The 23,417-nt window shown below is 41.5% G+C and overlaps 1 protein-coding gene and 1 long non-coding RNA gene across 4 annotated transcripts in view; one reads left to right on the top strand and one right to left on the bottom strand.

Annotated features, from left to right (window-relative positions):
- The window catches only part of ACSM3 (acyl-CoA synthetase medium chain family member 3), a 63,581-nt gene that overhangs the window by 23,331 nt on the left and 16,833 nt on the right, over positions 1–23,417 (top strand). For 2 of the 3 annotated variants that reach the window (XM_050774841.1, XM_050774842.1), the window contains 4 exons: positions 11,730–11,999; positions 17,934–18,144; positions 19,471–19,678; positions 23,225–23,368. In XM_050774841.1, the coding sequence (XP_050630798.1) occupies positions 11,781–11,999; positions 17,934–18,144; positions 19,471–19,678; positions 23,225–23,368 (782 nt within the window). In that variant the 5' untranslated portion in view covers positions 11,730–11,780. Of the gene's footprint in view, positions 1–5,701; positions 6,138–11,729; positions 12,000–17,933; positions 18,145–19,470; positions 19,679–23,224; positions 23,369–23,417 lie in introns of those variants that run through there. The other variant, XM_050774840.1, reaches the window with a different exon arrangement.
- Positions 7,693–23,241, bottom strand: LOC126944952 (uncharacterized). The gene is made up of 3 exons (XR_007722243.1): positions 23,087–23,241; positions 18,415–18,556; positions 7,693–8,805 (listed from the first exon to the last, which is right to left on the bottom strand). It is a non-coding gene; the product is annotated as an uncharacterized LOC126944952 (long non-coding RNA).

Here is a 23,417-nt window from a genome sequence, read left to right as displayed (position 1 = left end):
TCAAGCCTAGGTCGGCCCTCTTGTCCTGGCTTAGCTTTCCGGTTTGCCTAGCTTGTCCTCCACCACAACTGCGACCACAACCACGTCCTCTCACAAAACCAGTTTCTCTTCCAACTAAGGCCATCACCAACAAGTCTGCCTTTTCCTTAGCCCTGCATCTAGCTTCTCTCCTGACCTCCACATCCCGATTTACAGACACATTAGTAGCCACCTGGATAAGCTGGGTAATATTCATGCCTTCAAAACCTTCTAACTTCTGAAGATCTCACTTTATGTCTCCTTGTGCCTGGCTTACAAATGCACATTTACCATACACTGACTACCCACAGCCTCTGGGTCAAATGGCGTGTAAAGCTATTAAGCCTTGCAGAGCCCCTCATAAAATTCACTGGGACTTTCATCTGGCTTCTGGCAGACCTCTGAGACCTTTCCAATATTGGTGGCCTTTTTCCCTCCAGCCTTTATTCCATTTAGGAGTACCTCTTGATAACACTGCAAACTTTGTAGCCCTTGAGCCTGGTTAGGGTCCCAGCCTGGGTCAGCCTCTATTGGGAGTGCTTGTTGTGCATTCTGCCTCATTATCTCCTATGCCTGCAGGTGCATTGTTCTCTAGCCACTGGAGAGTGGCTTGTATAACTCTACAGTGCTCTTCCATGTTAAATAATGACAGAAGAAGTTTTTTGCAATCAGCCCAGGATTGTGACTTAGGAAAAATACTGCATTAGATCTATAGGAGCCTGAGGCTTCTCTGTATAGAAGGGACTATGTTGTCTCCAATTTAAGAGATCAGTAGTAGAGAAGGGCTGATAAATGAAGAGCCATCCTCCCCCTTGGACTTAATTCTGTGCATTTAAATAAATTTGTCCCCTTGTTTCTCAGAGGGGCATCTGCATTGCTCGGGCATGGCCCGACCTAAGGGGGCCAATCTCATCCCCCTGGAGTTCCTCCCTTGGCTTTTCAGGCAAGGGCTCTGGCTCCTCTCTGCGTGGTGTTGCCTGAGGGATGCTTTCTTCTGAGTCTGAGTCTCTGGAGGCAGCCGGGGCAGCCTCCTGTCTAAGCCTTGCCAGGGATGGATAATTGGTGTATGGGGGGTGGACTTTCTAACTCTTCAGGTGTGACCTGTAGGACACGTATTTTTCTGCTTTTCCTGTGACTCCTTTTCTTTTTCTGATGCCTTGCAGTCTTTTTCTATGGTTCCTGGTTTTATCTGGGCCATCAGAGTCTTACAGTAGTTCTCAAAGCAGGCCTACAGCCACTTAAGGTGAGTTTGAATTACTCTTAGCCAGGAGTCGATATATGGAACTGATCTGGGTGCCCAAGCTGTTCTCCAACCCCAGTGACTACCCAGAACACTCAGCCAGTTATCTCCCTGTCTATTGTCCCTTCAGCTGGCCACCCTACATTAAAAGATGGCCAGTCTATCTCACAAAGGCTTCTCAGTTTCTGTGGCGTTAGCTTAACCCCATAATCACCATTAAAACCTTTTTTAAAGTTTCTCAGCATACAGTCCAGTGGAGTAGGCTTTGACGTTTTTCCTCCCATTTCTTCCCTCATGGCACACTTTCACTCTTGGATCCACTAGATCAGGTCCTATTATGGGAGGTTCAGACACTGCTTAGCCAGGAGCATGCCTTAATTCCTGTCACAGCTAGCTGAAGCCGTAGAGCTGGTCCTATGGGTTGTATGCAGCATCCTAGGTCTGGTTTTTCCCACATTCGCCTCGGAGCACACAGTTCACACTAAGAGAGCTGTGCCTCCCCATGTCACGCCCCACATTGGTCTTTTCTGAGACCATCTCTTTCACCCACTTTCACACACGTCCCCTGTCCCCGAAACGGTTTTCCTTTCTGACTCGCGAGCCCCACCCGCATCTGGTGTCAGTTAGGGCATGAGTTTTGTCCAAGTCAATGGACCTCTCCCAGTGTTCCCAACCCCCTTGGGTCAGACTAATTGTCACTCCCTAGGAGGTGATCAGGCTCCCCTTCCGTCTTTATGGGACGGGTCTTGCCTTAGGGCCCAAATCTTACCACGGTTCAGATGTCTGTGCACTACTCCTGTGACTGTCCTGCAACCCTTTCTACTGGTTCCATTTGCACTATCTGGGGAAGGCTCCAGAATGCAGGAGGGCCAGGCCGTTCTCCTTCCGGGCTGAAACTCTCCCGGTGGTGCCAAGGACCCCAGGTCTCCCATGTCCTGGGGCTCTAGTCCACAGGCAAAGGAGACAGAAAATCTGCCATTTCCAATCCCAGACGAGGCCCCTAGAAATGTTACAGGACAACCAAAGACTGCAGAGACTGAAAAAGGTTCAGGAGAGTTTATTAAGGTGATCACCAGCTCAGCCAGACATATGTCCAGAAAGTCTGAGTCCCAAACAAAGGGCTTTCCCTAGTTTTAAACATCTTAAGGTGGGAACTCCGTGAGGTGGGAAGCAAGTTACAGAAGTGAGAAACAAAGGCAATTAATCAAGCATTACAACATTTCTTACATCTTGAGAAAAACATGTCTTGCAACTTAAACTTACCGGTCTTGTGACCCTGCAGCCATGCTAGGGAGGTAAGCAGGGACTTACTGGGCCTGTAATAAACTTTGAGGAATGTGGAGTTGAGAAGTATAGATAAGGTCCACTGACCACAGAGAGAAGACAGGCTGTTAATATTCTCTTTTAACTTGAGTGTAACTCAAGTTAAAGTTGCAGCAACTTCAAGAGGATTTAAAAATTTCTATTACTGCTACAATTAGGTTATAGTTGATTTCATTAATTCCTTCTTCATCTTTACTATGTCTTTCCAGAGAGTGTGATGCCTTTTGAGGTCTAATAAGAGACATTCACAAGTGTTCTCTTTGAGGCCTGCTACCTGGAGGCTTCATCTACTTGAAAAGAACCTTGGTTTCTGCAACTCCCCACCCTTTACCTTAACTCAAGCTGATTTCAACTCTTCAGCCAGAGCTTAGCCCTTTCAACCAATTGCCAATCTGGAGATCTTTAAGTCCACCTATGACCTGAAAACCCAGCCCCTCCTCCTTTGAGATGTCCCAACTTTCCAGGCTGAACCAACATATAAACTTTTTTTTTTTTTTTTTTGAGACGGAGTCTCGCTCTGTCACCCAGGCTGGCGTGCCCAGGCTGGAGTGCAGTGGCATGATCTCAGCTCACTGCAACCTCCATCTCTCAGGTTCAAGCAATTTTTCTGACTGAGCCTCCTGAGCATGTATTGATTTATGTCTTTGCCTATAATGTCTTTGTCCCTAAAATGTATCAAATCAAACTGTAACCCAATCACCTTGGGCACATGTTCTCAGGACCTCCTGAAGCTGTGTCATGGGTCATGATCCTTAACCATGGCAAAATAAACCTCTAAATTAATTGAGACCTGTCTCAGATACTTTTTGGTTTACAGATTGAGATCTTAACCTGTAAGATTTGACACCATTTCCAGGTAGATAGTGTTGAACTGAAGTAGGACATGACACCCAAGCTGGTGTACACTGGAGAATTGCTTGGTGTAGTGAAAATCCCCCACACATCTAGTGTCAGAAGTGTTATTGTTAGAGTAGGTAGTCAGGCAGATATGGGCAAGGCAGGAAAGGCAAGAATGTCAGGCGACAATCAGGTGATAGCCAGGCAGTTATTAAACTGTCACTCTAAAATAATAATTGGTTGCAGTAGATGCCAGGGAAAGGCAATCTCCTAAGAGATAGAAAACACCTAAGGGTGGTGATCAGCTGCTTTCCACTAAGATCTCAGGAGTTGGACAAGTGTGCTTAAGCATGCATACAAAGTGGCAAAGTGGCAGAATTTAACTGGTATACAACTTTCCTCTAGGAACACTTGACTGGTAAGGGAAAAATGCCTCAAATGAGCATGTGCACAACGTCAGTAAAAGACACTGCACATACAGCCCCTCCCAAGTGCTGACAGGCCACTGCGCATGCAGACAGCCCACGCCAAGGAAAAATCAAAGGAGAGATACAAAACCTTGGCAGCATGCCAATGTATACAACCCCAAGTCAAAAGTCAAACAGGGCACCTGGATCTCTCAAGTTGCCTGCTTGCCCCTCTTCCTTTGGTTCCTGCTCTAAAACTTTCTAATAAACTATCACTCCTGCTCAAAAACTTGCCTCAGTCTCTCACTCTGCCTTATGATGCCTCTTGGATGAATTATTTCCTTTGAAGAGGCAAGAATCAAGTTACTGTAGATCCGTATGGATTCACCACTGCTAACATTATGTTGAGTGCTATGTGAGAGGGAAAAAACCCTTTTTTTCCCTATCTCTAATAATGAGCTTAACATCAGAATAGAAATAACGGAAGAAAAAAATCAAAGAACTGGATGCCAGAATTTACTCAACCTGAACAACAGAAAGAAACTAGAATTGGAAAAAAAGAAAAAAAAAGAACAGAGCCTCAGGGACCCGTGAAACTATCATAAAAGATCTACATGGGGACTAAAAATTTACTCCAAGAAATAATGGCTGAAAACTTCTAAAATTTGTCAAGAGACATAACTATAGAATTCAGCAATACAGAAAAAGAAATATACACTAGGACCAAGCGAGGTTTATTCCAGGGAGGCAGGGCTGGTTCAATATTAGAAGATCAGTGTCATCTATCTTATTAACAGGCTAAAGAAGAAAAACATCACACGCTTATAGTAACTGATGCAGAAAAAAACACTTGCCAAAATTCAACACCTATTAATGATAAAAATTCTCAGAAAAAAATAGAAATAGAGGAGAATTTCCTCAACTTGATAAAGGGCATCGACACAAAACCTATAGCTAATATTGTACCTAACCATGAAAGACTGAATGTTTTCCCTCTAAGATCAAAAGCAAGGCAAGGATGTCTGCTCTCATCACTTTTATTCAACATAGAGCTAGACATTCTAGCTTGTGCAATAAGGCAAGAAAAGGAAATAAAAGGCATATAGATCTAAAAGAAATAAGTAAAATCTGTTTACTTATTTACAAGTATTGTGATTACACAGAAAATCCCAAGGAATCAACAACGAAAGATTCCTAGAACTCAAAAGTGACCAACAAATTCCTCTTTAAGTAAATTTAAGTTGGGTCTCTATCACGTGTAATTGAAAGAGTCCTTTATTTATTCACAAATCCATCAACTATTTATTGAATGCCTAAAATTTGCCAGTAGCTATTCCAGGCAATAGATACACCATCAAACAAAATAGTTTTTACCCTCAAGGGTGATAGTAAGAGATGTAAAAAGTTAAAAAAAAAAAAAAAAAGGTAAAAGAGAAAAAATGAAGAATGGTACTTTAGAAAAATGTGGTAAGGGAAGAGTTATTTAATAGGACACCTCATAAAATGAAGAATTTGGCCAGGGGGATATCTGAGGGAAGAGTTCCAATCAGTGGGAACTGTGAATTCAGAAAGCCTGAGGCTGAAACAGGCAAGTGTGTTTGAGAAAAAGCAAAGAGGCTGGTGGCTGTCCTCAGTGAGGCAGAGGAAGGGGAATGGGCTGTGGATCAGAGGACCTTGTGCCAGATTATGCAACTCCTTGCAATTCATGTAAGAACTCGGATTTTACCTGGAAAGGAAAGAGAAGCACTGAAAGAGCTGAGCAGGGGAATAAGTAACCTGATAGCGTTTATGTTTAGTCCTGCCACTTCAACAGATAAACACATCAACGTGTTTGCTGAGATTTAAGCCAACCCATAACCACCCCTCAACTTCTTTCCTTTCAATTTCAAAACTTCTCTATGGCTTCCTCCATCTGTTCTTTCCTCCTTCTGAAAAGTGCTTTCTTTGCCCCTTTACAGAACTAACCACTTCAGCAACTCCTTGGACCCTTTCCTTCTTGTGAATAATTTGCTCTATCGGCCCCTCAAAAGCTTGCCGTGTATGTAAATCATTACCTGTAAGAGGAACCGCTGGGAGTCGTGCAAACTTTCATTGTAAACTTTAGCCCAGAATTTGGCTCCTCCTCCAGAATGTCTCCACCAATCAAGGAAAGTGCTTTGGGCCAGTCTTGCTCCTCCGGGTTGTCAGGCTGCTCCTCCCTCTTGTTTTGACCGCTACGAGGAAAAAGCAGATGTGAGAACTCAAGATTCAGGGCTGCTCTTCTAGGAAACAAGTCTGCCATAATCTCCAGCTGTGTTGGAATCTGTTAACTAGTGAGTACCTCATCTCCTCTCCTGTGTAAGATTTCCTGAACTGGCACGTCTGATTTTTAGCAAAGATAACAAACAGATGAACAAAACCAACAATCAAAAATGCTGTCATTAAAGTCTTGGGCAGCCAAAGTTTCTCTCAGAATTTCTCAGTTGTGTGATACTATCTATTAAGTGATATTAAGCCTATTTGTATGCACACACAAAAGGCTATAAATGTAGCAGCTGAGTTTTCATATTGAGCCTTTTGGTGCTATTTGATTTTTTGAAAAAGTATGTACATGTGTTAACTTGATTTTTTAAAATTTTAATTTTAATTGAACCGGATGTGGTGGCTCACGCCTGTAATCCCAGCACTTTGGGAGGCTATGGTGGGCAGATGAAGATCACTTAAGGCCAGGAGTTCAAGACCAGCCTGGTCAACATGGTGAAACCCTATCTCTACTGAAAATAAAAAATTAGCCAGGTGTGGTGGCAGGTGCCTGTAACCCCAGCTACTTGGGAGCCTGAGGCAGGAGACTCACTTGAACCTGGGAGGTGGAGGTTGCAGTAAGCTGAGATTGCACCACTGCACTTGAGCCTGGGCGACAGAGCAAGATTCCATCTCAAAAAAAAAAAAAAGACCAGGTAGTGGCTGAGTTTTTCACTGTTCTGTCTGCTTAGCTCCCCACCTTGCTGGGTGACAGATCTTCTGCATCATCCAGAACGTATGTAAATTACTTCTAGGAAACTTTGAGAAACACAGATGCAAACCTAAGAGCAGCCAGTTTTCTCCTTTAGGTGGTCAAGGGCAGCTGCAAAATTTCTGTACAGGAGGGGTTTCAGGCAGGGTCTGGTTGGGGTTGGAGAGAACAGCAGTGGCTTTACCTTGCATTGAGGCTGTATATGTTAAACTACTGTTGTTACTCTTATACTTAGAGGGAGGATGTTTATGGAGATGTGGAGAGGCTAAAGCCCCCTTGGCTGTAGGGACAAAGATCTTGCATTTCAGATGAGACCTTAAATACTTTCAGAGCCCATCTGACCAGGGGTGGTACTGTCTTTCTTAGAAGAGTTTTCCTTATCAGTGTGGCTCACTATAAAAATCCGGAGTCACCCTGGAAAAGTTATCTCAGCTCTTTTACCTACAAATAATTTTATAAACCTGGGAAATAGAAGTTGTAAAATGCTAAGATCAATGAAAAGGGAGGAAAAGAACTTTGCTGAGGAGAAGGCAATCTTATGGTTTTGATGAAGAGGATGTTGATATTTGCTTTTTGGTAGAACAGAATGGTTAGGTTCATTTTAAGCTCCAAATGACTGATCAATTTTCTTTTCAACATACGTTTGAAGGATTCTGAATGTGGTATAGCGTATTGTATGGAAGCTAGGGAAGAAATCATACTAAACTCTTGATTCTATTCAGATTCAGCAAGCTAAGTATGGTATATTTATCCCCAATCATATTGATATTTACATAATTATATAATGTCTTCCTTAATAGTCTATAAGCTTCATGGGAGCAAGACCAGCTGTGTCTTGTTCACAGCTATATTTTCAGCATTTAGTACAGGTCTGGCATATAGCAAGTGTTCAATAAATATATGGGTAATGAATAAATGCATTGTCCAATTTAAATATTAGACTTGCCAGCTAATTCTGTTAAGAGGAGAGCACCCAAGAGCACAGGCTGTGACTTGCCAGCATACAACAGGGTCCAGTTTGTATCTGTTTGTGTATACTTCCTTGTCTGTAAAGTGAAAATAATAATAAATAACTGCAAAGTGCTTAACAGTACAACCACCTGCCAGATCTCTGCAAAAATGTTACCTCCCTAGAGAGACCTTCTAAAAGGTCCCTTTTCTCCCATTACTCTCTTTGTTTTCTTGTGTAACATCACATTTATTTATTCCCTTGTTTACTGTATGTGTCCTTCCATGAGAGCAGGGAGGACCTTGTCTCTTTCATTCCCTCCTATATCCTCTATGTCTGAAATAATTCATGGCAAGTGATTAATAATTGTTGAATAAATAAATGAATCATGCCAACCTACCAAGAATGAAGCTCAAGACCTTATGATATTTGTCCAAATTCCTGCCTCTTATTTAATAGAATCAGAAATTTTTTCTAATACCTCACAACCATTTAAAAATACTATTCATTTTCACATCCAAGTAATGAAAGAATCAGGACATTCCTTTTGGAAGAAATAGTTTCAACATTTTATCTAAATTGCAAAATTATACAAAAACTCAAGTGATCATTGATAGGGGACCAGTTTAAGAAATTACAGTGCAGTTCTTCACTAGAATGTCATGCAACTGTTAAAAGAAAAAAACATGGCCAAGTGTGTTGGCTCCCACCTATGATCCTAGCGCTTTGTGAGGCTGTGTGCGTGTTTGTGTATATTTCCTTGTCTGTAAAATGGAAATAATAATAAATAACTGCAAAGTGCTTAGCACAGGAGGATTGCTTGAGGTCAGGAGTTTGAGACCAGCCTGGGAAACATAGCGAGAGCCCATCTCTAAAAAAAATGTTTAAAACACTTAGCTGGGTGCAGTGGCACACACTTGTAATCCCAGGTACTCTGGAGGCTGAGGCAGAAGGATCACTTCATCCCAGAAGTTCAAGGCTGCAGTGAGGTATGGTCATGCCACTACAGTCCAGTCTGGGTGACAGAGTGAGATCCTGTCTTCGGTGGTGGGGGGGGGGGGCGGGGAAGGAAAGAGTAAATAAATAAATACTCATTTAAAAAAATAGAATGAAGATCTCTGTGCACTGGTATGGAAAGCCCTCAAAAGGTACGTTGTTAAAAATGTTTTTAGTGGGCAGAATAGTGTGTATTCTGGGCTACCTGTTGTGTAAAATTGGTGGAGAAATAAGAATCTATACTCATCATTTGCTTGAATGCACATAAAGAAATCCTGAAAAGATAAGTAGAAAGAATAATAGTGGTTTCCTGGGGGTGAGAGCAAACCAGGCAGCTTTGAGACTAGAGGTGGGAGGCAGATATTTTTTTTTTCTATGTACCTTTTATGGTTTTTTTGAGCCATTTGAAGATATTATGCGAAAAAAAATTAAAAACAGAAAGAGACAAGTAGTGTTGGTTACTTCTTCTTTCAGTTGAAGGAAACCTGCTGCTAATTCTGTTAAGAGGAGAGCACCCAAGAGCACAGGCTGTGACTTGCCAGCATACAACAGGGTCCAGTAGTTCCCTCTCTACCCAATCCCCAATGCCAAACAGAATGACGTTGTTGGACTTAAGGTCTTAACCCGCAGGGCAACTGGGATTCAGAGTGATTTTAGTTCTGTTCTTAAGAGCAGCCTTTTCTCCTAAAGCCTGCCAAGAAATTTTTGCTAATGCTTCCCGGGAACATAACAGACAAGGCCCCTGCTCTAGTAGAGCTTACATCACAGTGCAAAGATAAGCAAACTGCAGCCCATGGGCCAAATCCAGCCCTCTGCCTGTTTTTGTATAGCCTTTGTACTAAGAATGGGTTTTAAATTTTTTAATGGTTGAAAAAATAACTAAAAGAGGAACACCAATTCATGACACATGAAAATTAAATGAAATTCTAGTGTCAGTATCCATAAATAAGGTTTTATTAGAACATAGCCATGCCAAAATATATTTATGTATTGTCAATGACTACTCTGTCAATGGCAGAGTTAAATACCTGCAGCAGAACCATATGGCCCACAAAGCCTCAAATATTTAGTGTCTGGCCCTTCACAGAAAAAGTTTGCTGACCCCTATTCTAGTAATATGCTTGGCACCATGATAAGCATTTCACATGCAGTATCCCATTCAGTCTTCAGGAGAAATCTCTGATGGAGGTTCTATTAGTCGCTCCATTGGTAAAATGTGAAACTGAGGTTCAGAGTGATTAATAATTCAAATAAGGTCACACAGTTCGTAAGTGGCAAAACTGGGAGACCATATCACATGACTATATGACTCAGTAGCCAATGTATTTAACCATCATGCTATAGACCAGTGCTTTTCACACTTGAATGTACATACCAGTCACCTGGGATCTTGTCAACGTCTACCAATTCAGCAGATCTAGAGTGGGGCCTGAGAATGTGCATTTCTAACAATCTTCTAGGTGATAATGATGATGATGCTGGTTCACAAATCACAGTCTCTAAATCAGTGATTCTCAACCATGGCTGCTGCACATTAAAATCTGAGGACATTTTAAAAAATATAAATGGTCCCAGAGCCCACTCTCAAATATTCTCATTTAATTGATCCAAGACCTAGGCATCAGAGTATTTTTTTTTTAATGCTTTCTTGGTGATTCAAATGTACAGCGGGACTGCGAACCACTGCTCTGTTGAAATCCTGTTGAATGATAGTAGAAACATTCAAATGGGAATCCAAAGACCAGAGTTCTAGTTCTAACTCTGGTATGACAGAATAAAGCAGGCTGTTTCCCCTCTCTGGGTCTCCAGTTTTCTTTGCAGGTGAAAAAGGAAAAAGCTGAAACCAGATGGTCTCAGAGGGCTCAAGATCACTGAGTTGTCAGGTCTTCACACAAATAAATGGGAAAGACAGAAGTCCCCATGTTTCCTGATGCATTGGGTATATCAACATGATGCCCAAACACCAGGTCTGTTTAGGGTAAAACCGCAATAATTGTAGATGTCAGCTAAACTCTCCATTTAGCTGACATCTGCAATTATGTATTGTTTTGGCAATGTATCAATACAGAAATGCTTCCACATAGCCAGACTGCCTTACAGCTAGAATTGTAGTTAGAATGATGATTTAATGATTATGAGAGTAATATGTATTGCAGTGTAAGAAATTTGGAAAATTACAGGAAGTATAATGAGAACTTCAAACACTCATAATCCCTAGAACTGCATTTTTAACAGCCTCAACCAAGTAAATGACATTGTGATCAAATGATTTCCCACAGAAGCAGGCAATGGCCGAGAGGGGCCTCCCCCACAAAAGTCCTAAATATTAAAGCCCCATTATTACATCTCTAGTAAATGCAGCTCCAAGCCTGGACTTGAAAGTAGCATGGGCCCCTATTGAGAGCATGGGAACTGCAGCCTATCAACTAGACAGTTTATAAACTGTGACAGTGCTTTCATGTCTAATTTTTATTGGGCTACTCTCGATTTCTTCATCTACAGATTATCCACTGTGAAAAATGCTCCTTAACATTTCTGCCCTACTTTGAAATCTGCAGGTGAAAGATATTAGACAAGAAGGCTTAGCCCTTTGCTTTCAGTGAGATTAAGTGGGTGACCCAGATCTTTACTTCTTTAGAAATGCATGTGGGAGTCAATAGTGCACAGTATTCTGGAGAATGGACTAGGACCTGAAAGTTCTGGGTTCAAATTCAGCCAATGCCTCTTACTAGTCATTTTCTCAATCTGTAAACAGAGATGATAATAGTACCTACTTCACAGGGTTTCTCTGAGCCTTTAATAAGAAAGTGTATATAAAACACTGAGCACAGTGTTTGGAACACAGAGTGTATGCAGAAAATGGTACCATCATAATGATTATCAATGATAATAACAAAACTTAGCCACTTTGGGGTGTGGCTACCTTCAGGACAGAAACAAATATATGTCCTTTTGCTCGTCTTTTAGATGAATTGGTCTCTGTGCAAATCCTGAGTGCTAAAGTTTCCAACAAGACTGATGCTAGCTTGTGTCACCATGAAGATGCTACATCATGCCAAGTGTTGCCAGCGCCTAACAATTTTTGGTTCTGTGAGGGCATTGCATAAAGATAATAGAAGAGCAACCCCTCAGAATTTTTCCAACTATGAATCCATGAAACAGGACTTCAAACTGGAGATTCCAGAGTATTTCAACTTTGCTAAAGATGTCCTGGACCAATGGACTAATATGGAAAAGGTATGGGGGAAAGGCCAGACCACAATTTCTCAACTGGGAGTGATTTTACCCCTAGGTAACATCTCTAATGTCTGGAAATATTTTTGTTGCCATGATAGGGGCAGAGGCAGTTGCTACTGGCATCTAACAAGTAAAAGCCAGAGATTCTGCTAAATATCCCATAATGCACAGGGCAGCCTCCAGAACAAAGAATTATTTGACCTGAAATGTCAATAGTTCCATGGTTAATTGAGAGACCCTGGATTACATTAATGTAGAATTCTAGGTTGACTTTAAAAAATAAATAAATAAATAAAAAGGAGAAGAGTGAAAAGTAATTCCGAGAGTCAGAAATGGTAGAAAAGGAGGCACAGAAAAATCTTTGGGGAAAATATAAAGGATGCAAGAATTCTCACTTATTGGAAAGAAAAATGATCAGGCTAAATGGGAAATGATTTGGGCCAAAAGAAATGACATGGCTTCCAATGTCTAGAAATAAGGACCCCAAGTTATTATTTTTCCTGTTATTTTTAGTTATGTAATAATTATACATAGTTATGGGGTACAGAGATATTTTTTGATACATGTATAAAATGTGTAGTGATCAAATCAGGGTAATTAGACTACCCGTCATCTCAAACATGTATCATTTCTTTGTGCTGGGAGCATTCAAAATCCTCTCTCCTAGCTTTTTGAACATATACAATAAATTATTCTTAACTGTTTTCACTCTACAGTGCTATAGAACAGTAGAACTCATTCCTCCCATCTAGCTATAATTTTGCATCCCTTACCCAACCTCTTTCTATCCGCCTCTCCCCACTACCCTTCTCAGCCTCTAATAGCCACAATTCCACTCTCTACTTCTATGAGCTCTTTTCAGGCTGGAGTGCAGTGGTGTGATCTCAGCCCACTACAACCTCCGCCTCAAGGGTTCAAGCAATTCTCGTGCCTCAGCCTTCGGAGTAGCTGGGACTACAGGCACCTGCCACCATGCCAGCTAATTTTTGTATTTTTAGTAGAGACAGGGTTTTGCCATGTTAGCCAGGCTGACCTTGAACTCCTGGTCTCAAGTGATCTGCCCACCTTGGCCTCCCAAAGCGCTGGCATTACAGGTGTGAGCCACCCATCGCACTGGGCCGAGCTCCTTTTTTTAAAATTTTTTTTTATTTTTTATTTTTTTAAGAGACAGTGTCTTACTCTGTTGCCCAGGCTGAAGTTCAGTGAAGCTCATTTTTTTAAGCTCCCACATATGAGTAAGAACATGTGGCATTTATCTTTCCATGTCTGACTTATTTCACTTAACATAATGTCCTCCAACTTCATACATATGGCCACAAATAACCGAATTTCATTCTTTTTTATGGCTGAATAGTATTGCACTGTGTATATATACCGCATTTTCTTTATCCATTCATCTGTTGATGGACACTTAAGTTGATTCCATATCTTGGCTATTATGTACAGTGCTACAATAAACATGGTAGTGCAGATATCTCTTTGATAGACTGATTTCCTTTCCTTTGAAAAAATACCCAGTGGTGAGATTGCTAAATCATATGGTAGTTCTATTTTTAGGTTTTTTAGAAGTCTTTGTATTGTTTTCTGCAATGGCGTACTAATTTATATTCTCACCAATAGTGTTTAAGAGTTCCCTTTTCTCCACTTCCTCTCAAGCATTTGTTATCTTTTGTCTTTTTGGTAATAGCCATTCTAACTGGGTTAAGATCATATCTCATTGTGGTTTTGATTTGAACTACCCTGATGATTAATGATGTTGAGCACTTTTGCATATACTTGCTGCCAATTAGTATGTCTTTTGAGAAATGTCTATTCAGATTCTATGCCCATTTTTTAATTGAATTATTTGTTTGGTTTTTTGTTTGGTTGGTGGTGGTTGTTGTTTTTGGTGTTGGTTTATTTGCATTCCCTGTATATTCTGAATATTAATTCCTTGTCAGGTGACTAGTTCACAAATATTTTATCCCATTCTACATCCTGTCTCTTCTCTCTGTTGATTGCTTCCTTTACTGTTCAGAAGCTTTTTACCTCTGTATAGTCCCATTTGTCTGTTTTTGTTTTTGTTGCCTGTGTTTTCATATCCTTATCCCTAAAATATTTGCTTAGAGGCGTCTCAGAGCCTACTCTGGCTCAGGAAGCTGCCTGAGTTTATTAAATGTATTATAAAATTTGTAAAAATTAAAAAATTAAAATTAAAATTAAAAATAAAACATTTGCTTAGATCAATGACTTGAAGCATTTGCGCTGTTTTCTTCAGTTGTTTTATAGTTTTGAGTCTTACATGTAAGTCTATAATCCAGTTTGAGTTGATTTTCGTATATGGTGAAAGATAGGGCTCTAGTCTTAGTCTACTGCATATGGATACCACTTTTCCTCGGACCATGTACTGAAGAGGATATCCTTTCCTCAGTGTATGTTCTTGGCACCTTTGTTGAAAATCTGTTCAATGTAAATGCATGGGTTTATTTCTGAGTTCTCTATTCTGTTTCATTGGTCTCTGCATCTGTTTTTATGCCAGTACCATGCTGTTTTGGTTACTATAGCTCTGTAGTGTGATTTGAAGTTAGGAAGTGTGGTGTCTTTGTCTAGTTTTGGTATCAGGGTAATGCTGACTGATAGAATGCACTAGGAAGAATTCCTTCTTCTTCAATTTTTAAAAAGATTTTCAGAAAAATTAATGGTAGGACTGGGAGTGGTGGCTCACGCCTGTAATCCCAGCACTTTGGGAGGCCGAGGCGGGCGGATCACCTGAGGTCAGGAGTTCAAGACCAGCCTGGCCAACATGGTTAAACCGTGTCGCTACTAAAAATACAAAAATTAGCTAGGCATGGTGGTGCATGCCTATAATCCCAGCTACTAGGGAGGCTGAGGTAGGAGAATCGCTTTAACCTGGGAGGCAGAGGTTGCAGTGAACCAAGATCACACCATTGCACTCCAGCCTAGACGACAAGAATGAGACTCCATCTTGGCGTGAACCCGGGAGGCGGAGCTTGCAGTGAGCCGAGATCGCGCCACTGCACTTCAGCCTGGGCGACAGAGCGTGACTCCGTCTCAAAAAAAAAAAAAAAAGATTTAGTATTAGTTCTTTTTTAAAAGTTTGGTAGAATTCAGCAGTAAAGTCATCCAATTCTGGGCTTTTTATTACTGGTTCAATCTCATTACACATTATTGGTCTGTTCAGGTTTTCTGTCGTGGTAAGTTATGTGCGTCCAGGACTTTATCCATTTCCTCTGCGTTTTCCAATTTGCTGGCATATAGTTGTTCATAACAGTCTTTAATGATCCTTTGTATTTCTGTGGTACAGTTGTAATGTCTCCTTTTTCATTTCTGATTTTATTTATTTGGGTCTTCTCTCTTTTTTTCTTAATCTAACTAAAGATTTGTCTATTTTGTTTTTCTTCAAAAAAATTTGTTTTGTTGATCTTTTGTAATTTTTGCCTCAATTTCATTTATTTCTGCTCTGATCTTTATTATTTCTTTCTTTCTACTAATTTTGGGTTTACTTTGTCGTTACTTTTCTTGTTCCTTGAGGTGCATTCTTAGATTGTTTATTTGAAATCTTTCTGCTTTTTTGATATAGGTGTTTATGGCTATAAACTTCCCTCTTAACACTGTGTTTGCTTTATCTCATTGATTTTGATATGTTTCCATTTTCATTATTTTCAAGAAATTTTTTGCTTTCCTTCTCAATTTCATCATCGACTCACTGGTCATTCAGGAGCATGTTGTTTAATTTCCATGTATGTGTACACTTTCCAAAGTTCCTCATTACTGATATCTAGGTTTATTCCCTTGTGGTCTAAGAACATACTTGGTATGATTTCAATTTTTAAAAATTTGTTGAAATTTGTTTTGTGCCCTAACATATGGTCTATTCTGGAGAATATGCCATGTGCTGATGAGAAGAAGAATGTGTATTCTGTAGCTGTTGGATAAAATGTTGTGTAAATATCTGTTAGGTCCATTTGGTCCAAAGTGCAGTATAAAATCAATGTTTCTTTGTTAATTTTCTGTCTAGATGATCCGTCTAATGCTGAGAGTGGAGTGTTAAAGTCCCAAACATTGTTGTATTGGAGTCTATTTGTTTACATCTAATGATATTTGCTTTACATATCTGGGTGCACTGATGTTGGGTGCATATATATTTGCAATTGTTATATCCTCTTGCTGAATTGATCTATTTATCATTATATAATGACCTTCTTTGCCTCTTTTTGTGTTTACTGACTTAAAGTCTATTTCATGTGATATAAGCGTAGCTATTCCTGCACATTTTTGGTTTCTATTTGTTTGAAATATTATTTTCCATCTCTTCATTTCCTATGTATATCTTCTTTTTTTTTTTTTTTTTTTTTTTTTGACAGAGTCTCACTCTGTTGCCAGGCTGGAGTGCAGTGGCGTGATCTCAGCTCACTGCAACCTCCGCCTCCCGGATTCAAGTGATTCTACTGCCTCAGCCTCCCAAGTAGGTGGGACTACAGGTGCATGCCATCATGCCCAGCTAATTTTTGTATTTTTAGTAGAGACAGGTTTCACCATGTTGGCCAGGATAGTCTCAGTCTCTTGACTTCGTGTTCCCCACTCCTCGGCCTCCCAAAGTGCTGGGATTACAGGCATGAGCCACCGCGCCTGGCCCTATCTATGTGTATCTTTATAGGTGAAGTGAGTTTCTTGTAGGCAGCCTATAGTTGGGTCTTGTTTTTTATCCATTCAGTCAGTCCATACAGTCCATATCTTTTAACTGGGGAATTTAAACTGTTTACATTCAAGATTGTTATTGATAGGTGTTATTTTGTTCATCATGAGGGTGCCAGCAGTGGCTCCAGTGGGTCCCAGGCAGGCTGATTCTCAGGTTCCCAGGTGGTGTTCATGGGCACTGGCAGTAGCGGTGATAAGCCTCAAGTGAGTCAGACCTCAGGTCCTTTGGCAGTGCACATGGATACTTGTAGTAGTGGCGGCCTGAATGGGCCAGTCCTTGGGTCCCCAGATGGCAATGCAGGCACAAAGCGGCTCTGCCACGAGAGCGGGCAAGATCATATTCGTGGCAGCAGGCTCAGGAAGGTAGCTGTCAGGCTCTGGGGAGTGTGCTTTAGTGCCTTATGTCCTGGGGCAGCCTCCCTGATGTGCTGGACTGCCTGTTCCCTGGGGTGTAGAGTGCTGTGTGTAGGCTCGGGTGCCAGTGGCCTGGCCGTATCACTGGATCCACCTGGTGTTGGAATGCTGCAGCCCTCTAGGGGAATGTGTGGAGATGTCAGCAAGGCCCCAGGGATGTGGAGATGCAGGGGCTATTGGCCCCAGGGCAAGATGTAGTATGGTGGTAGCTCTGTTCCTAAAATGATGCCATGCTGTAGCAGCTCGGATCCTGGGGTTTCTTGCAGGGGGACCTGGTATGAACTTCCTCTCTGGAACAGTGTTATACTATACTAGTGTACTATACTCTACAGCGTTCACTAGGCTCAGGGCCTGTGAGGACAGAGGGGCTCTCCTGTAGGTGGTTTTTCAGGCATCTGTGATGGGAATGTGGACTGCTGAGGATCTTCCACTTACATTTTCCCCAAAATAGGGAGTCCCTCTGGATTCTGTGCTGATCCTGGCCAGCTGCTGTTCTTCCCTCTCTATACTTTCATCTCTAGTTTTCAGGTCTCAGAGAGTTTTGTCACTTCCTTGCTAAATTCCAGTGTTATCCTTTGACATTCTATTTGTCATGTGGTTATCTGCTCACTGTCTTGGTCCTTCTGGTAGGAGGTTAGTACTGGGCATCTCTAGTCATCCATCTGGATGGTGTCTCCCCCAGAGTTATTTCCAAATACTCCATCCATATTCTAACTAATGACTTGTGAATTTTCTTCAGCTAATCTATTCCATTGAGTCAGTTGGCCCAGAATTTAGCTGTATAACAACCTTTAAATCCGTGACTGGTTTGTCTTTCCTCAGGCTGGAAAGAAACCTTCAAATCCAGCCTTCTGGTGGATCAATGGAAAAGGAGAAGAGGTGCGATGGAGTTTTGAGGAACTGGGATCTCTGTCCAGAAAATTTGCCAATATACTTTCAGAAGCCTGTTCCCTACAAAGAGGAGATCGGGTAATTCTGATTCTACCCAGGGTCCCAGAGTGGTGGCTTGCAAATGTGGCCTGTCTGCGAACAGGTTAGTAATGTTTGCTTTCTGATCATATTTAATACTAAGCTGGATGGGAGATTTTCCAGAACACCTAAGTAATCATGATACATTGATTCTGGTGTGGGCCTATTGTCACAGAGTGCCTTTAAATTGTATGAAAGTGTTAGGCCATAGTAGGCTAATTCCTTATCCCTAGATGGAACATCTTTAAAAGATAACCTTAGCGTTACAGCCTCACAAAAATTGTTGTGTTACCCTGATTAGAAAAAAAAAAAAAAAAAAGATATTCTAAAGAACCTGTTTTCTGGTCCTGGTTGTCGGTTTCTTGAAGAACCCTGCTGGAGAGGACTGGTCCTTCCCAAAGTGAAATGATGAGCCAGTGTCAAGAGTCCAGGAATGGCAGACATGTGTTCCCCAATTGTCTTGCCTCCTGTGTCACCTGGGAAGAGCAAAACCTATTGTGAAGTGAATGCTTTCCATCCCTCTCTTAAGGGTCTGGGACTTAAGGGTGGCGGGGCCCAGGAGGAAGATCTATATATTTTTGAGAGTCCATTTATCCTTTGAGAAAAGAATACCCAAAGCTTACTGAGCACGGTTCTAAGTTCTTTACATGTTTTAACTCATTTAATCCCCTAATTATCCTGTAAGAGAAGTACTATTATTGTCATATCGTTTTACAGATGCAGAACCTGAAGCTCACAGAGGTGAAGTGGCTTGTCCCAAGTCCCAGCTATAAGAGTGTCTGGTTCTAGGACACTCTTAATCCTTATACTTCATCTTACAGTATAATATACAACCAGCAGGAATAGAACCACAGAAAAGATGAATGCCTCCACCTGTCCTTTTGGAAAGAAATCATAAAGCAATCATATACGTTTTAAGAGGCACTAAGCTGAAGTGGTGAAGTGTACAGTTCTGGAGTCAGGCTACAGGGTTCAGTTCCTGCACTGTCACTTACTACTTAAGTGATATCTTGGGCAAGTTATTCATAGTTTTTATGTTTGGGGATTTTTTTGGTGGGGACTGAATGAGTTAAAACATATAATCAAATAATAAATATTGGTTAATATTACTTTTCAATCAAAACCTTCTTCAAGCTCAAAGTTATGGATGGTCTTCAAATAAAGAATAATTATCCAGTATTTAACATGCTTTCATGTTAGGCCAAAAGGGTCATAGACTCTGAAATCCCTTGAAAGGCAAAAGCAGATAAGTGGAAGTAAGATAAATAGATACCTTCCTGGTAAACTGACTAACTCATTCTGAGAAATACAGAATGTGTAGATGGTATCTACACTACTATAACATAATGAAGCCTTTCTTCTAAACACTGTTTCTTTTCTGCCCCTTTAGGGACAGTTTTAATTCCAGGAACCACTCAGCTGACCCAGAAAGACATTCTCTACAGACTACAGTCTTCAAAAGCAAACTGCATCATCACCAATGATGTTTTAGCCCCAGCAGTAGATGCTATTGCACCCAAATGTGAAAATCTGCACTCCAAGCTGATTGTATCAGAGAACTCCAGAGAGGGGTGGGGGAACCTTAAGGAGATGATGAAGTGAGTAGCCATGCTTATTGTAGAACAGCTTCCCAAAAGGAAAGGCAACAATAAAAAGATATTAAACCTAGTAGTGATTAGAAAAATGCAAATTAAAACAACAGGCAAAGAGAACAGTTGGTAGTTGTTGCTGCATTAATAGTACTAAACTCTGAAGTAGGAAGGAGCTTGGAGTGCTTTTTGTAGGTTGGGATCCCCTGAGATGGAGATTGGTGTATAGGAAGTTTATTAAGGAGTTCTTTTGGGATTAACACCTGTGAAGGATGGGTAAGAATGTAGGATTGGTGCCGGGCGCGGTGGCTCACGCCTGTAATCCCAGCACTTTGGGAGGCCGAGGCGGGTGGATCACAAGGTCAGGAGATCGAGACCATGGTGAAACCCTGTCTCTACTAAAAATAGAAAAAATTAGCCGGGCGCGGTGGCGGGCGCCTGTAGTCCCAGCTACTCAGGAGGCTGAGGCAGGAGAATGGCGTGAACCCGGAAGGCGGAGCTTGCAGTGAGCCGAGATTGCGCCACTGCACTCCAGCCTGGGCGACAGACCGAGACTCTGTCTCAAAAAAAAAAAAAAAAAAAAAAAAAAAGAATGTAGGATTGGGCAGAGAAAGAAATTTATTTGCAATGTATTCCCTGCAAAGCCTTCAGTCAACCCTCTGGGACCTCTGAAGGTTGCACAGCTCCTCAAAGCTGTTCCCAGCTAAAGCAAGAGGTCCTGGATTTTATACACCCACATTGATCAGTAACTGAATGTGGGTTGTCCCTAGGAGTCAAGACCTTTAACAAAGCAGCTCTCTTCAGTCAAGGCAATCTCTAAAGAGGGCTCCCACAACACCTGTGGGGATTAAGACCTTCATTCCTGCAGAGGGCTCTTGGAAGTGCAACACAGCATCAATCACAGAGCTGTTATGATCTCCCAGGGAAATTGATCACAGTCAGTCCTTCAGTGTTGGCTATCCCATTCCCTTGCTGACAGCAACACTGGTATCAGGTTAAAATAAGAAAAATGCTTAATGTTAATGGATGCAATTATAAAACTGAATTTCACTGATGCTGAAGCCTAGCATGGAGTGCTTCCATGGGTTACTTGGAACTCTTGCCAGGTACTGGTTAATTCTTAGAATTGGGCTGGCAGCAAAGTCCTTCTCTAGAATGAGCTTCCTACCTTTACTCAAGGATTTGGGAGCATGCTTGCAACTATGGACTTTTTCCTACCGCATTTAAAATTGCTAATACCGAGTTCTTGCCAAAGGCCAAGTACTGTTCTAATAAAAATAACGTTATAATTGCAATCATAGCTTATATTGATATGGTTATGTGCCAGAAACTATTCTAAGGACTTCAGATATATTACTTCATGTAAACCTCACAGCAACCTAGGTACTACGATTATACGCTGAATAAGGTCAAATGCTCGTACCTGGCAGAGCTAACTTTCAAACTCAGGCAGTATGGGTGCTGAGCCTACACTCCTCACTTCTGTATGTACTGCCTCTACTAAGAGATCAGTACGATAACCCTGCCTCAGGTTTTGAGGGCAACAGTATCGGTGATGGAAGTGATAGGAACACAGCTATAGATACCATTTTTTTTTTTTTAGACGGAGTCTTGCTCTGTTGCCCAGGCTGGAGTGCAGTGGTGCAATCTTGGCTTACTGCAACCTCCGCCTCCCAAGTTCAAGCAATTCTTCTGCCTCAGCCATCCAAGTAGCTGGGATTACAGACATGTTCCACTATGCCCAGCTAATCTTTTGTATTTTTAGTAGAGACAGGGTTTCACCATGTTAGCCGGGATGGTCTCAATCTCCTGACCTCATGATCCGCCCACCTCGGCCTTCCAAAGTGCTGGGATTACAGGTGTGAGCCACTTCGCCTGGCCTATAGACACTATTTTTAATTAACTGAGATAATTATGAAATCATAGATTGAACACTTGGTGTAGCTTTGTCAGGTTTTGAAAACAGCTTTTCAGCCAGGCGCAGTGGCTGATGCTCATAAATCATCACTTTAGGAGGCTGAGGTGGGATGATAGTTTGAGTCCAGGAGTTCAAGACCAGTTTGGGAAACATAGTGAAACCTCTTCTCTACATAAATAAGAATAATTAGCCAGGCATGATGATGCACGTCTGTAGTCCCAGCCTACTTGGGAGGCTGAGGTAGGAAGATTGCTTGAACCCAGGAGGTCAAGGCTGCAATGAGCTGTTGATTGAGCCACTGCACTCCAGCCTGGGTGAGAGACAGAGACCCTGTCCAAAAAAAAAAAAAAAAAAAAAAAAGGAAGGAAGGAAGAAAAGAAAATAGCTTTTCTATATTTCTCATGAATGGCCTGGAATGGCCTTTTTGTTTCTACTCACTGTCATCCCCACATGCCTGGATAAATCCGTGTGCATCTTAGACACTTGATATGTATGTGTGCAGCTGCCCTAATGTGTGATTTGTATAGAAGTCTGATTATCCTTTGGAACTGAAAGGTTTTCTTTCTCTTTAACTGGAATTCTTTCTTCCCTGGATGGATGGTTAGATCCTGTTCAATGTTATTGTCTACTATATCCAGAGAGTCTATATATGTAGACTCCCTTGTGGGAAACAGAAAAACCATCCTTTCATAGTTGGCAAACTTTTTTTTTTTTTTTTTGAGCCAGAGTCTTGCTCTGTCACCCAGGCTGGAGTACAGTGGCTCGATCTTGGCTCACTGCAACCTCCACCTCCCAGGTTTAAGCAATTCTCAGCCTCCTGAGTAGCTGGGATTACACGTATGTGTCACTGTTCCTGGCTAATTTTTGTATTTTCAGTAGAGACAGGGTTTCGCCATTTTGGCCAGGCTGGTCTCGAACTCCTGACCTCAGGTAATTCACCCGCCTCAGCCTCCCAAAGTGCTGGGATTACAGGCGTGAGCAACCATGCCCACCCTCAGCAAACATTTTCTGTAAAAGGGACAGAGAATAAATACTTAAGGCCTTGCAGGCCATATAGTCAGTCTCATCACAGCTACTCAACTCTGCCATTGCAGTGTGAAAGCAACCACAGATAATACATCAATGAATAGGCAATAACATTTTACTTACAGAAACAAGAGGCAGGTCAGATTTTGCCAGTAGGCTGTAGTTCGTTGGCCCATCAGTACCCATGACTTTTACTAACATGTATTGTATTAACATACCCATTTTTAAAAATCACATTTTAAAGCATCTATAGGGGAGGGAAGGGGAAAATTCTTCCTTATCCATGATTGCAAGATCACAGACTCCTCACTCTGTGGGAGGTATGATAAAAATCTCAAGTTTTAAAAATGCTTCAATCCTTCTTGATTGTAGACTAAAAAGCTAGGAAAGCAGCTATTACAAAGCTTTTGATGACAAAGTTGAGTTTTGATTCTAGAAAGCCCCAAAAGGATAGAGAAAGTGATGGCTTTTACCCTGTAATTCAGGCTAACCCACTGGCACCTGATTCACGACATGAAGAGGTTCAAGTGGATAGCTTCTCAAAATGTTTCAGTGGTAACAGTCTATGATGCTGTGTTTAACATGCAGTCACTGTAGTTTTTCCTTTGCAGATGTGCCAGTGACAGCCACACCTGTGTGAAGACAAAACACAATGAGATCATGGCCATGTTCTTTACCAGTGGAACAAGTGGATATCCGAAAATGACTGCACATACCCACAGCAGTTTTGGCTTAGGATTATCTGTAAATGGAAGGTATACTTCCACAGAAGTGCAATTTGAAGTGTCAAAACTGCAAAGATGA

Source organism: Macaca thibetana, chromosome 20, assembly GCF_024542745.1.
Source record: "Macaca thibetana thibetana isolate TM-01 chromosome 20, ASM2454274v1, whole genome shotgun sequence".
In the NCBI taxonomy this organism is placed as follows: Eukaryota; Metazoa; Chordata; class Mammalia; order Primates; family Cercopithecidae; genus Macaca; species Macaca thibetana.
Note: the sequence above shows the minus strand (reverse complement) of the source record. Positions and strands in the feature narration are given on the sequence as shown.